Raw genomic sequence first — 14,213 nt, forward strand, 5'->3', positions numbered from 1 at the left:
CCGATGCAGGGGACGCGGGTTCGTGCCCCGGTCTGGGAGGATCCCACAGGCTGCGGAGCGGCTGAGCCCGTGAGCCATGGCTGCTGGGCCTGCACGTCCGGAGCCTGTGCTCCGCAACGGGAGAGGCCGCAGCAGTGAGAGGCCCGCGTACCGCAAAAAATAAAAAATAAATAAAACTGACCATGGGTCCCTGCATATAAAACCACTTTTAATCTCACCTCACCCCCAACCTCTCCAGCCTTACCTCCCACTATACCCGCTTTATACCTAAAACTAATCTTTAAACAGTCCCTAGCACAGTATCTGGCCTATAATAGATTTTTAATAAATGTTAAGTTGAAATGTTAACAAAACATGGACTGGCAAAAGCATGGAAACTTGACATGTTTAATGTCACCTAAAATGGACTCCAAACAACATCAGGTATGGATGGAACTTAACTGCTGAGACACCTGGGTTGTCCTTTGGGAGATCAGAGCTGGCATGAATTCAAACAAGTATGGGAGAGGCAGAGTGGAAATTTGATATTTGAGATAATCTAGCCATTCATAACTTCAGTCATGATGCAAAACAAACCTAAACCAGAAATTTGATGTTTTACAACACTCTAGTAAAGATAATCAATGTTTGAGAGTTTTTTTGTTTAAAACAGCTGAACAGAAATCTTGTTTTTAAGCCCTATGTTTTCTGGCTTAACAAGATATACAAGCATACCCCAAGGACATACCCAAGACTTCTGGTTTCTAGGATGGGGAGCATACTCTGCCAACCCAGCAACTAAGACTGCCCGCCAGAATGCAGTGCTTCATGATGTAGGAGAAACTGCTTTATTTTTCTTTTCTTTAATAAATTTACTTATTTTTGGCTGTGTTGGGTCTTCATTGCTGCACACAGGCTTTCTCTAGTTGCAGCGAGCAGGGGCTACTCTTCGTTGTGGTGCACGGGCTTCTTATTGCGGTGGCTTCTCTTGTTGCAGAGCCCGGGCTCTAGGTGGGTGGGCTTCAGTAGTTGTGGTGCGCAGGCTTCAGTAGTTGTGGCTTGCAGGCTCTAGAGCGCAGGCTCAGTAGTTGTGGCACAAGGGCTTAGTTGCTCTGTGGCATGTGGGATCCTCCCGGACCAGGGCTCGAACCTGTGTCCCCTGCATCGGCAGGTGGATTCTTAACCACTGCGCCACCAGGGAAGTCCCGGAGAAACTGCTTTAAACAGCACAGAAGGAGTAAAAAGCTGCCTTGCAGTCTACTGGAGGAGGTAAGCAGTTTTGCAACTTTCCATGGGGATAGGGTGGGTATGAGTTGTCAGGGGCAGCTCTGCATCAAAAAGCTCTATAAGCAGACACAACCTTGGTGTACAGTATGTTTATTTAGTAAACACAAATACCAGAAATTACTCTACTCGGGTGATAAAGCCATTCCAAATTTCAAAAGAACAGGGAAATCCCAGGGTTATCCCTCAAAATGAATTTTCTCCAAACTAGTTTACCACACTCATTCACCTAGAACTGCACTAAAAAACTTAAGACAGAGTATTTTTGTAAAAATCTGTTCTTATTGATGTATCAAAATAAGAGATGTAAGTGACCTATCCTTATTAACATATACCTCTTTTAACGACTGTCAAAGAATAAAACAGTAAAAACCTTCGCTTAGTGACTTAAGTATAGTTTCAAGTCCCCAAGATTCCCTCTGTTCATTAGCTTGTAATAATTTACTGAACTAATCCTCATTTTCTATTTACCAAAAATAGGGATTTACAAATGTATTTGGTATGTCTGGCTTTTGAATACAACCATGTACACTTTTTTGGAAAAAGGCTGAAAAACAATTTACGGTTTTATTTATTTTGAACAGGTAATACATTCACATGGTTCAAAATTCAAAAAGTTCAGAAGGTATAAAATGAAAAGTCTCATCCCACCCTTGTCCTGCAGCCCTGTAGTTCCTGTCATTGGAGGTAATCAGTATTACAGGTTTTTTGCATATGCTTCTAGAGAGTCCTTTGGCATTCAATCAACTGCATATATTTTCTCCCCACCTTTGTTTTTACAAACAGTAGCATACTCTGCACATTAACATTATAACCGCAACACATTTTCCTCATACAGTATATATTAGAGATCATTCCACTAATATGGAACGTTGTATACAGAGCATCATCAATCATCTTTCACAGCTGCAGAGTAGTTCCCTATATGGAGCTACAATAATTTATTTAACCTGTCCCTATTAATGGACATTTAGGTGTTTCTAATTCTTAGCAACTACAAACAAGCAGACTGAGAGCTTTAAAGTAACAACAACAAAACACACCTCAAACTACCAGCTAGGATTCTTGTATCTTAGACCTATCCCAAACTCAGTGTATGACTCCTGGAAAAGCTCGTAAGGATGGTTGTCTTAACTATACCAGTGAATTGTCTTGGCTCAGTCTTGCTGTTTGGTCTATTTCACAAGCTTACTCATTTGGTTAAACAATATCTAGAATGCTACAAAACAAATGATTTTAGCAAAACGCAAAATTATCTGATGGTTAAGTATATACCAACCTGTTATGTGAGACAAGCTGACCTGCAGATAATCCAAAGCCAATGAATCAATTACTGCTTGTACATTGTGAGCTTCATCCTCTTGACTCCTGGGAATAGCTATGAGGTCTGTGGGAAAAAAACTACATAATTTTGCATCTATGAGAGTCCAAGTTTTCATCTACCTGTCTCTGACCAGGCCTCTGAGCTCTGCCCAAACAGAGCAAGCTATAACATACAGATAAACAGAGCCTGAATTCCACAAAGCAGAATCTTTAGTGGCTGAATATTTGATTGAATATGGCTGAATATTTATTCAATCAACATATATATAAACATGCTTTATAATAAGCACCATGTTAAAGAAAGCTAAAAAGGTCCCTGAATTCAAGGAGATGCTAATACTCTAATAAGGGAGAAAATACAAGGGACACTTTAACCTATAGCCATAGGCAGGTGTGAAGGAGGGGTCTGTGTATGTCTTGTTAAAGCAGCCTATTGGGAATTACTGGTATAAAGGTTTGTAAGATCAGCATAATGCAGAAAGATTTTAACAACTTAAATTTGGAGTTTCTCCTCTGGTACTGAGGAAGATGAATGTCTTGGGGAAGGATGAAAAAAGTATTCTAAAAGACTGGTCTAATAACTACCTGCCTCTGAACCCTAAAGAGAGTTGAGACTAGTATCAAAGATACCAGCTGGAGGCCATGCCATTATTCCAGAAAGCAATGAGGGCACTGACTCATGGTAATGGAGGGAAGAGAGACTTCACAGAACTTTAGTGCTTAATGGTTATAAACTAGATAAAGATACAGAGGCAGCAGAGCAATCTATGGATAAGAACTCTGAGATATTTAACCAGGAACAAAGTGCAAACAACAATTCTTATCCGTAACATTGGTTAAATACCAGGATTCAACAAGTTTCCAAGTTCCACTCGATTTTAGAACTATGAAGGTACATTTACAGAAAAGGTGTGACTTTCACAGGGCATTATGAATGATTAAATAGTTGATGACCAAGGCAGTTATTACAGGTGGGTCTCCTAAGGTATTCATTAAGGCAATGAATGCTATTATTTAGATAGAAATAAGATGTACGCAAAGAGAAAACTCAAGAATTTATATATATACTATAGGATCTAACTAGAAAACCCTAGAAACTTATGGCCTAATATACAGACACTATTACTCCCACTTTTAAGTACTCTTACCTGGTACCTTTTCTCCCAAAATAGACTGATAAAGAGCAATAAAAACATTAGCATCACAGTCTTCTAGTTCTCGAATCCTCAGGTGTATATGACATTGCAAAAGAAGATTATTGGCAATGGTTACCCACTCTGTTGGGAAAGGAAGGGAAAAGATCAGCCTTAACTAGTACTAGAAAAAATCATATACGTTCATTTAAACCCCCCTCGCCACAAAAACAGACACTGAATTCTATAGAAAATAAGGAATTTGTTAGAGAACTTCAAAGACCCTCCTAGTCATGATTTTTGAAGATGTATTTAATTTCTTGAGATGACTTCCAATAATTTCAATGTAGTCAAAACTATGATGCAAATCCAATTTTCACTGTTGCAACCTAAAATCTTAAGTTACTTACCATAGTCCCCATTTTACAAGCCATACGTAGGCCTTTTTATTTAAAACACATTTACAAATAAACAGGAATATTATGTTTTATATAAGACAGATTGTGAATAATAATTTGAGGTTACTAGAAACTAATTAATGGCTGTTGCTTCAAATTCCCCACAGCATTAGTCATGTTTCTACCCAATTATCTTGTTCAAGGTGGAGCATCTCTGATGCCAAACAGGTGGGGATTAACTTAGGCTGTTAATAACTAGAGTAATGACACCAACATTACTGCATCTGTTCTATTTTTAATTATATTTGATGTATATGAAAGAAAATTTGAGAAATACATAAAAACGTCTCTAAATCCAGAGCTAGCACATTACCAATACTGTCGAAGTTTCCTGTGTATCACCCCTTTATTGTTGGGATTAGCAAAATTATTTCAAGGGTTTCTCGACCAAAGGTAATTCAGCAAGCTTAAAACACTTATTCCCTCAAATAACTGGCGAGTAAGGGGGAAATTCTTTTCTGTATGCGTCATCTTCAGTATGTCTAGAAATAAATGTGTGTATGGGTAAGAGTGACTTCAAGGCACATTATCTCCCTCTCACCATGCCCATTACTCACAGCTGACCAAAGAATGACAACTGGTTTGAACGCCGTCTTGGAGAAAAGAATGAAAGCGTCCTAAACAACCAAATCAATTCGCTTTACAAAAGCGGCGCTGGATAAAGCCGGTTAACTCTAGAAAGCACTGAAGAGAAAAGTCCACCACTATTCTACTTTGGGAGGAGCATCAACAGATATTTACAGTGCCAGTCCTCAAAAGTTCAAAACAGATGCAGATATGGACTCAGTCCCCACAATGCAAGAGCAGAGGGCACATTCCCCAGAGAAATAGCTGTCCGGGGATGGCTTTCTGACAGCCCGTTTTGCAGCCAGGATGCGGGTGTGCTGCGGACCTCGCCGCAGGGCCCTTCTCTCCCCCCGCCCCTAAATCAGGTTCGACCGCTTCAAAGGAGCCGGGGAGCGGGGCTGACAGACCCTATCCCGAAAACCCGCCGACTACGACGGGGTGTCTGTCACGAACCCCACCGGCAGCCCAGACCTGCCCGAGGCCTCAAGATAAGATGGGCAGGGGCGTTCGGGGACTTCGACTGTACGGCTTCAGTCCACACACAACCGGGGCTCAAGGCCGAGACTCACCAGCCTCTGAGCCAGCCATGTCGCGGAGGCAGGTCGCCGCCGGACTCCCAGCCGGGCGCGCGCAGGACGGTGTCCTATGAGGGCCTCACGGCGCAAACCCCGTTGTGACAGAAGGGAGAATCTAACGAAAGTGCCGCGAAGGAGGGGTGGAAGAGGGAGGGACGTTAAAACGGCTTCTCGCTGCTGATTGGTCACCAAGGGAGCACTTCCTTTCGCAGCACGTGCCGAGGCGGCGGTTTGCGGGCTCTAGAAACTATTCTCCACCGGCCAGTTCCCGCTAAGAGGTTCTCTGGTGGGTGGGTTTGACAGCCCAGGTCACCCAGCAGTCCAGGCCGATCTCCCGGGGCCATTAGCACAGCACTGCCGCTGAGCTATTCCGTCTTGTACTCCTCCGCCAAAGCCAACTGGGGAAGTAGTGCGGCCCGCTCACCCGGTGGGAGGGGGCAGCCACGTGACAAAGTCAGGCTCCGCCTTACCGCCTTGGTTGGTTATGGGCGTGAAGGCTCTCTGGAGACGTAAACATCTCCAAGTGGACAGAGTGGGTTAGCCTGGCCTGGCCATTTTATTGTTTGGGCTGTACCGGGAAAAGGGCGCGGTAGCTTCCTTGAAGTGTGAAAGACGAGAAAAAGGTGAAGTCAAAAGAGTGCAAGCTGAGGCATCCCAGTGGTGGGTGGCCGGGTGGGTCCACCCTTGTAAGGGGCGAAAAACGGGCGACGCTGAAGGAGGGGCCGCGGGGGGAGGGGCGATAACATGGCGGATTCCGGAACGCCGGCTGGCGTTGCGGCCTCTGCGCAGGGGCGGAGTGATTAGGTCATAGAGCGGCTCCCAGCATACTCTGCGGCGGAGGAGGCGGTCCAGGCTATAAAACCGGCTGCCGGGACACCGCCGGCACCTCATTCATTTCCACCGGTCTTTTGTCGGTAGCACCGGTTCTTGTCATCGCCGTCCGTCCGCCTCTGCCGCCCCCGCAAGGCTTTGCTGTCGCCACCTCCAGCGACTTGCCGCGCTCGATTCTCTCCGCTTCGCTTCCCGCCAACCGCAACCATTGACGCCATGTCGGGTTATTCGAGTGACCGAGACCGCGGCCGGGATCGAGGGTGAGTGTGGGAACCGACCTGTCAGGCCCGGCGGGTGGGGGATGGGAGGCCGATGAGGGTTGCGGGGGGCGGGGTGGCGGTGGAAACTCGCCGTCTTCAGCCTATCCTTGGGCCTCCTCCATTGAAGAAGGTTTGCGCCATTTTGATATTTGTCCAAAACTGGGAGTTTCCTGTTAACGATTTTCAAGAACGCGTTTTGTGTGGGAGGGGGGCATCGCGGCCTCGATGATTTAGCAGCTGTTGGGAGAATTTCGAGGATCGTATTTTTAGGGAAGGAAAGCGCAGTGCTTCGAGGCAAAGTCGCCGCTCTTAGGTGCAACCTTTCGGGAGGAGTTTTAGGGGCCTCAGGGATTCTGTGGGTGCCGAGGGGGCCGCCTCCGAAGCCGTTAATGCGGCGAGGGCAGGAGGTATCTCGGGAGTCAGCCATGTGGCTGAGCCGTGGGTAGAAAATGCCGGCGGCGGACATGGCGGCGGCGCCTTTGTTACCCCGCCCGGCGGAGGAGCTCAAAATGGCAGCGTCGAGAAAATGTGGCGCAGAGAGAAATGCGAGACAAAGGGGGAAGCGCCGCCCCAGCGGGAACGCCGCCCGGCCGACTCCGCCCGGGTCGGGACTCCTCCCCCGGTAGTCTCCAGCTCCTCCTTCTCTTTTTCTTTGCGTTATATAATTTCGCTTTCTCGGTCGGGAGTCCTTCTGCGGGATCCCCCCAACTCGATTGGCTTGCGTGACTGTTTCCGAGACCACCTTCCTTGTTCTGCTTTTCACTGCCTGTGTTGTTCCGTTATCCATTAAAACCGAAGCTCTGTTGCTTGAGGATGGCTGGTAAATAGCGTCATTATTAAGCTGCTTTCTTCTCTTTTTATTGTCGTTCTTAGACATTTAATTTTTAGTTTTGTGGAAAAGATTAGTAGCCACCAGCTGTTGTCTATCCTTGTAATCGGAACTAGTGTTCGGGCAGCCAGTTTCCGACCTGGTAAATCCCGGGCTGTTGATTTGGCTTCAGTGGTGTGGACTTCGCAAAACGCGAAATGAGGGAGATGCGATGCTTATTGTGGCTATTGAAAGAATGACCAATCGCTAAGGACAACTGGGTCTTCCATCTCCAATCTTTTATTGATCTTTAGCATATGCTCACGGATGGTAAGTCAGTGTATGTGTTTGAAAATGTAACTTTTTTTTTTTAATTTTAGGTTTGGTGCCCCTCGATTTGGAGGAAGTAGGGCAGGGCCCTTATCTGGAAAGAAGTTTGGAAACCCTGGGGAGAAACTGGTTAAAAAGAAGTGGAATCTTGATGAGCTGCCCAAATTTGAGAAGAATTTTTATCAGGAACACCCTGATTTGGCTAGGCGTACAGCAGTGAGTAATTTCATGTGGCTTCTAAAGGCTATAACTCATTAACTTTTCAGTGAATCAAAATCTGACTAGAAATTTCTCACAAATTTTGGGAAACTCATGTTTTCCAAGTAAGTAGGTGGGGAAGAGGTGTTACTCACTTTTGGAGATGTGGGACGTTGACTTTTACGTGGAAGAGTTGAGTGTAACATAATAGGTGGTTCTTGTACTACATGCAGTTTTCTGTATGGATCCAAATTTTTGAAGGTCATCTTAAAGTAGATAATTATAAATCAGGGCCTTATTTTTAGATGGAGTTATGAGACTTCACTGGATTATTATGATTTGTTTTGTAGCAAGAGGTAGAGACATACAGAAGAAGCAAGGAAATTACAGTCAGAGGTCACAACTGTCCAAAGCCAGTCCTGAATTTTTATGAAGCGAACTTCCCTGGTAAGTGCTAGTTTTCCTCACTTTGTTTTTCTTTTTAATTTTTTTTTTCTTGGCATTACTGATTTTTAATTGCTGTCAATAATTACAGCAAACGTCATGGATGTGATTGCAAGGCAGAACTTTACTGAACCCACAGCTATTCAAGCTCAGGGATGGCCAGTTGCTCTAAGTGGATTGGATATGGTTGGGGTAGCACAAACTGGATCTGGGAAGACGTTGTCTGTAAGTTTGGGAGAACTTTTGAGTTATGTGACATGTGCTAGAGAAAATTGGTTGGGAATTAAAAGAAACTAGAAGTATTTGAATATAACTTCTGTTGTTTGCTTTTTCCCTGAACAGTATTTGCTGCCTGCCATTGTCCACATCAATCATCAGCCATTTCTAGAGAGAGGTGATGGGCCTATTGTAAGTTTACATATATATTCTATCAGTTTTTGGTTAGAAGTGTAGAAATTTGTGGAATGTATAGCAAAAGTCAATTTGTGCTGGTTTTATATAGAGATATTAGTGATCTTATCCAATTAACCTAGAGACAAAGTTGCTTTGGGTATTGACAGAGTAAGTCATCTGCCAGTGTGTAACACTAGTAAGTTGTCACTCTAAAACTAGAATCCAGGACTCTGCTAAAGGTGTTCCGCTTTTTCTTTCATAGTGCTTGGTGCTGGCACCAACTCGGGAACTGGCCCAACAGGTACAGCAAGTAGCTGCTGAATACTGTAGAGCATGTCGCTTGAAGTCCACTTGTATTTATGGTGGTGCTCCCAAGGGACCACAGATACGTGATTTGGAGAGAGGTATGTAACAAGGTTTTTATTTGTCACTGGTGGTGCTGAAAGTTTTAAATGTCATGGTTGCATTTGTGTGTTTAATTGAAGGTGTGGAAATCTGTATTGCAACACCTGGAAGACTGATTGACTTTTTAGAATGTGGGAAAACCAATTTAAGAAGAACCACTTACCTTGTCCTTGATGAAGCAGATAGAATGCTTGACATGGGATTCGAACCCCAAATAAGGAAGATTGTGGATCAGATAAGAGTAAGTGCCCTTCAAATGTGTTCTCTTCAAATTTAGCTCTAAATCCATTCTTAGAATACAATGCTTTTTTTAAATCCAAAAATCTTTAGCCTGATAGGCAAACGCTAATGTGGAGTGCTACTTGGCCAAAAGAAGTAAGACAGCTTGCTGAAGATTTCTTGAAAGACTATATTCATATAAACATTGGTGCACTAGAACTGAGTGCAAATCACAACATTCTTCAGATTGTGGATGTGTGTCATGACGTAGAAAAGGATGAAAAGTAAGTTTGACTATATTGTTTCAAATGTTCTCTTAAAAGTGACTTTCAGTTGGGTGGAATCTGAATGTTAACTTGAAATTAGTCTGTCAGTCACTCTGAAAATTGTTTTGCTTCCTTCATTCAGGTACTCGTTGGCTATCACCGTTTTAGTATAGCGCTCTTATAGTAAAAAGACTTGTGTGGTGTATTTAAGGACCTAAGGTAGAACTATTTGAAAGGTTAAGCAGGTGTTTTCTTTTTAATTTGTAGCCATGTAGATTAAAGTTAGTGTTTTGCTCATCATAACTGTGGACTTCTTTTAGAATTCACAATTTTTTGTTTCCTTCAAGGCTTATTCGTTTAATGGAAGAGATCATGAGTGAGAAGGAGAATAAAACCATTGTTTTCGTTGAAACCAAAAGAAGATGTGATGAACTCACTAGAAAAATGAGGAGAGATGGGTATGTGGACTCCTTCCATTGAAGCAGATATTTATTAGAGCTGAGTGTAGGGGAAGGGCAAACTTTAATCAGTGGTAGATTTGCGTTTCAAAGGTAGGAATAATCTGGTAGTATAGGTAAGACTGTATATACATTATTTCAGGCAAAATTAAAAGGGTCTGTGACCAAAAATGGTTTATCACTTGATTAAAATCTATGAGGTTTTAAATGAGACTACTAACGTAACTTTCCTTTAATTTAGGTGGCCTGCCATGGGTATCCATGGCGACAAGAGTCAACAGGAACGTGACTGGGTTCTAAATGGTAAGTATTTCAAGTGAAGTCCCCCCCCCCCAAAAAAACCTACAATTTCCATTCACGTCAGTAATTATATATGTGCCTTTTTTTTTTTTTTTCCAGAATTCAAACATGGAAAGGCTCCTATTCTGATTGCTACAGATGTGGCCTCCAGAGGGCTAGGTTAGTACAAACTCGAATTCATGGCTTGGTTTCTCAGAAGATCTCCATATAATTTTTTTAAAGAAAGTTTATTGCTTTCTTTAACCTCTGCATTTTTTCTAAGTTTTTTTCATATAAAGGTGCAGTCTTTGTGGCAAGGCCTAGGCATGACAATCGGAGGACTCGAGGGGGATGGAGGACTAGTGATCGGCTGGCTGCTTCCAGTCGATTAGAGAGGTGAAAAGCTGAAAGTGTGCCAGTAATCTTCAAAAGGCAGAACATACCACCTCTGCCCCGTAAACTGTTCTCTCCGGGGGAAAAAAATGGAAGTTATCCTCACAGTTCACTGCCGTGGTATTTATTCTGTCCCATGCTTTGCATGATTGCCATGGTACAGCATTGTTTCAAACTGTTTATTGTGATCTGTGGGTCTTTGAGTTTCAGTGAGTTTGCTGAAATGTCGAAGAAATATTTCCAAACTTCAATGTTCAATGAAATTTTTGTTCAAGTTTGAAATGGAGAGAGCAGCTTTAAAAGGTACTAAGCCTTTTACAAATTGGTGAGTACTGGCACATAAAATCTAGAGCAGGAGCAACTTCTCACACTTAGTCAGTGGGAAAAGAAAGCAGTGCTTTGAAAGTTCCTCCCTCACCTGCACAGTAGTCGTCATGTCGAGACCTGCCAGAGAGAGACACATTCTCAAGTGAATCCTGGCTTCTTGGAAGCGCTTGCCTAGACGAGACACAGTGCATAAAAACAACTTTTGGGGGACAGGTATGTTTTTCTTGCAGCTGCGGTTGTAAGGTCTTGGCAAGACAAGCAGTGTGGCCAGAATTTTGAACTTCTGATAAGTGTGTAATGCAAAGGACCGTGTATATTTTTGTTGAAAGGTCCTCAAAACGAGAGCACATGAGGAGGTTGCTGTGAACCTTTAATAGTGGCCCTACTGCGCAGAAGCATTCAGATGTCACTTGATGATCTGTAAGGGGATTGTTAATTTGGGAATGTGTTAGGGAATACACACGTCCTTTTGACAGGCTCCATCATTGGGTGGGTAATGAGGCATAAGGATGATGTGTGCTTTTTCTTTTTTTCTCCCCCCTCCCCCCCCTCCCACCCAACCTCAATGGTATTCCTACAGGGAATGGATAACCATTTTAACTGTATTTTTTGCAGCCCATACCTTCTTGGGAATACAATTGTCTAACTTTTTATTTTTGGTCTGGCTGTTGTGGTGTGCAAAACTCCGTACATTGCTATTTTGCCACACTGCAACACCTTACAGATGTGGAAGATGTGAAATTTGTCATCAATTATGACTACCCTAACTCCTCAGAGGATTATATTCATCGAATTGGAAGAACTGCTCGCAGTACCAAAACAGGCACAGCATACACTTTCTTTACACCTAATAACATAAAGCAAGTGAGCGACCTTATCTCTGTGCTTCGTGAAGCTAATCAAGCAATTAATCCCAAATTGCTTCAGTTGGTCGAAGACAGAGGTTCAGGTAAGACCAACCTTTGATAAGAAATGTCGGTGGTTTGGGGTCACCTAATTGCCTACAAATCAGTTTTAAATGGTATTGGCGGGTGAGTAAAATCTTCAGTGAAGAATGGAGTTGAAAAAATACTTAACGGATAGACCTAATTCTTTTGTTAGTAATGATTTATGCCATGGATAATCAAGTCTGCAATTTTTTTCTTGACAGGTCGTTCCAGGGGTAGAGGAGGCATGAAGGATGACCGTCGGGACAGATACTCTGCGGGCAAAAGGGGTGGATTTAATACATTTAGAGACAGGGAAAATTATGACCGAGGTTATTCTAGTCTGCTTAAGAGAGATTTTGGGGCAAAAACTCAAAATGGTGTTTACAGTGCTGCAAATTACACCAATGGGAGCTTTGGAAGTAATTTTGTGTCTGCTGGTATACAGACCAGTTTTAGGACTGGTAATCCAACAGGGACTTACCAGAATGGTTATGATAGCACTCAACAATATGGAAGTAATGTTGCAAATATGCACAATGGTATGAACCAACAGGCATATGCATATCCTGCTACTGCAGCTGCGCCTATGATTGGTTATCCAATGCCAACAGGATATTCTCAATAAGACTTTAGAAGTATATGTAAATGTCTGTTTTTCATAATTGCTCTTTATATCGTGTGTTATCAGACAAGATAGTTATTTAAGAAACATGGGAAATGCAGAAATGACTGCAGTGCAGCAGTAATTATGGTGCACTTTTTCGCTATTTAAGTTGGATATTTCTCTACATTCCTGAAACAATTTTTAGGTTTTTTTTGTACTAGAAAATGCAGGCAGTGTTTTCACAAAAGTAAATGTACAGTGATTTGAAATAAAATAAATGAAGGCAATGCATGGCCTTCCAATAAAAAATATTTGAAGACTGAATTAAGTGGAAATGGTACTTTATTTTACATATATAATGTCATGTAAAACTTGGCTTAGATGGTCTTTTTTTAATCATAAAAACTTAAATTGAGTGCTCCTTTCTATAGTTTCGTTTTGGGAAGTGGGAAGATCAGAAGGCCCTTCTTCCTGTGATCTATTCCTATTTTAAGGATTAAAATGCGATTGATTTAGGTTGATTAACAATTCTAGGCTAGATTGCATAAAAGCTCTCTACTTCTCAACATCAGGTGAGTCATTTAATAGTTTCTTAGCAGAGTGGTGAAATGAGATACTAAAACATACAGGAAATAACTATAGCCCCACCCTCAGACTGCTTAGTGTGAGAACACAGATGACTTGTTCCTTTTGCAAAATTTATAATTAGAGAACTCTCCAAATAACTTATTTTTGAAGAGATTATATTTGTGCTCCTGGCCATGTTATGAATTAACTGAAATACTGAACGAAGCTGAAAAGACTACACCCTTAAAAAGATGGTTGGCCAAGAGCTAAGTTTGAATTTGTTTTCAGTGTTAGTGTAGGTAGTATAGAGAGGCTCGTTTCACAGGCTTCCTGGGACTCTTTAACTGTAGTCACACTGGGAGTCATGAATGTCTAGTAATTCAGGGAACTCAAAATGTAAGGTGTATTTATGTTCAAATGAACATTAGGAAAATCCTCGAAATTAACGGTTAACCTAGAGGAAAGCCATGTTACCAAAAGCACGGAGACTACGATATAGGTCCTTCTGTTAGGGTCAACGTGGGTTTATTGCTAAAAAGATCCAGTGGGTAGCTTTAGGTTTAACTTTGGCTCACCAACCTTAATACTTCCTTTCAGTGATGGCTAGCAGTAAGACCTGAATGTCTTCCCAGCAGCTCTGGTGTGTGTTTTTTGCAAGAAGAGAAAAGGTCTTTATGAGACTGCATTTAAATACTGATTATTAAAGTGAGGCTTTAATTGGTGTTAATGCCTTATGTCTAAAATGTAAGACTGAACTAGAATTTTCCTGGGGCAGGATAACGAGTGGTATTTTTAGGACTAATACATTGAAAACTGTTTCAGGCTCTAGTAATTGAACAGTTTTCAATAGCATGATTAGTCAAATTCATTATGACTTAACTTACAAGAAGCTTTTGGGGTAGGTTGGAGTATTTATTACATTTTCTGTTCAGTGTCTAACGTGGGCCTTTTATTTTGTAAACACTTAAATGATTGTGGGGCTGTGGAAAATATTTAACTCTTTACCTTTTGAAGTAAGTTTTAAAAGACAGTCCACTTTTTAGCATGTGTGTTGTGTCCAGCCTGTGGTTGTCTTAACTAATAAATGTGATTTTTCTCCCCGTTCTCTCTTTTATTTATTTGCGTTTAGGCCTCTCGTGTGTTTCCGGGGTGTGGAAAACACACATAAATGTTACCCAGCTTC

At 42.3% G+C, this 14,213-nt stretch overlaps 2 protein-coding genes across 7 annotated transcripts in view; one reads left to right on the forward strand and one right to left on the reverse strand.

Moving 5' to 3' along the window:
• Nucleotides 1–5,710, reverse strand: part of CEP95 (centrosomal protein 95) — a 59,598-nt gene extending 53,888 nt beyond the window's left edge. For 4 of the 5 annotated variants that reach the window (XM_049702159.1, XM_033438871.2, XM_012535050.3 and 1 more), the window contains exons 1-3: nucleotides 5,314–5,710; nucleotides 3,735–3,863; nucleotides 2,543–2,650 (exon numbers count right to left, since the gene is read on the reverse strand). In XM_049702159.1, coding sequence (XP_049558116.1) covers nucleotides 2,543–2,650; nucleotides 3,735–3,863; nucleotides 5,314–5,332 — 256 coding nt within the window. In that variant the 5' untranslated portion in view covers nucleotides 5,333–5,710. The remainder of the gene's footprint in view (nucleotides 1–2,542; nucleotides 2,651–3,734; nucleotides 3,864–5,313) is intronic. The other variant, XM_049702160.1, reaches the window with a different exon arrangement.
• A 485-nt stretch (nucleotides 5,711–6,195) lies between these two features.
• On the forward strand, nucleotides 6,196–12,787 carry DDX5 (DEAD-box helicase 5). 2 transcript variants are annotated; one of them, XM_033438875.2, is made up of 13 exons: nucleotides 6,197–6,410; nucleotides 7,599–7,764; nucleotides 8,097–8,193; nucleotides 8,282–8,415; nucleotides 8,533–8,598; nucleotides 8,846–8,987; nucleotides 9,069–9,229; nucleotides 9,319–9,491; nucleotides 9,821–9,931; nucleotides 10,173–10,234; nucleotides 10,331–10,390; nucleotides 11,655–11,879; nucleotides 12,081–12,787. In XM_033438875.2, the coding sequence occupies exons 1-13, from the start codon at nucleotides 6,367–6,369 to the stop codon at nucleotides 12,482–12,484; spliced, it is 1,845 nt and encodes a 614-aa protein (XP_033294766.1). In that variant the 5' UTR covers nucleotides 6,197–6,366; the 3' UTR covers nucleotides 12,485–12,787. The 2 variants fall into 2 exon arrangements, with proteins under 2 accessions (XP_033294767.1, XP_033294766.1); XM_033438876.2 differs by lacking the exon at nucleotides 11,655–11,879 and having other exon boundaries at nucleotides 6,196–6,410.
• The last annotated feature ends 1,426 nt before the right edge of the window (nucleotides 12,788–14,213 follow it).

Source organism: Orcinus orca, chromosome 19, assembly GCF_937001465.1.
Source record: "Orcinus orca chromosome 19, mOrcOrc1.1, whole genome shotgun sequence".
Classification (NCBI taxonomy): Eukaryota; Metazoa; Chordata; class Mammalia; order Artiodactyla; family Delphinidae; genus Orcinus; species Orcinus orca.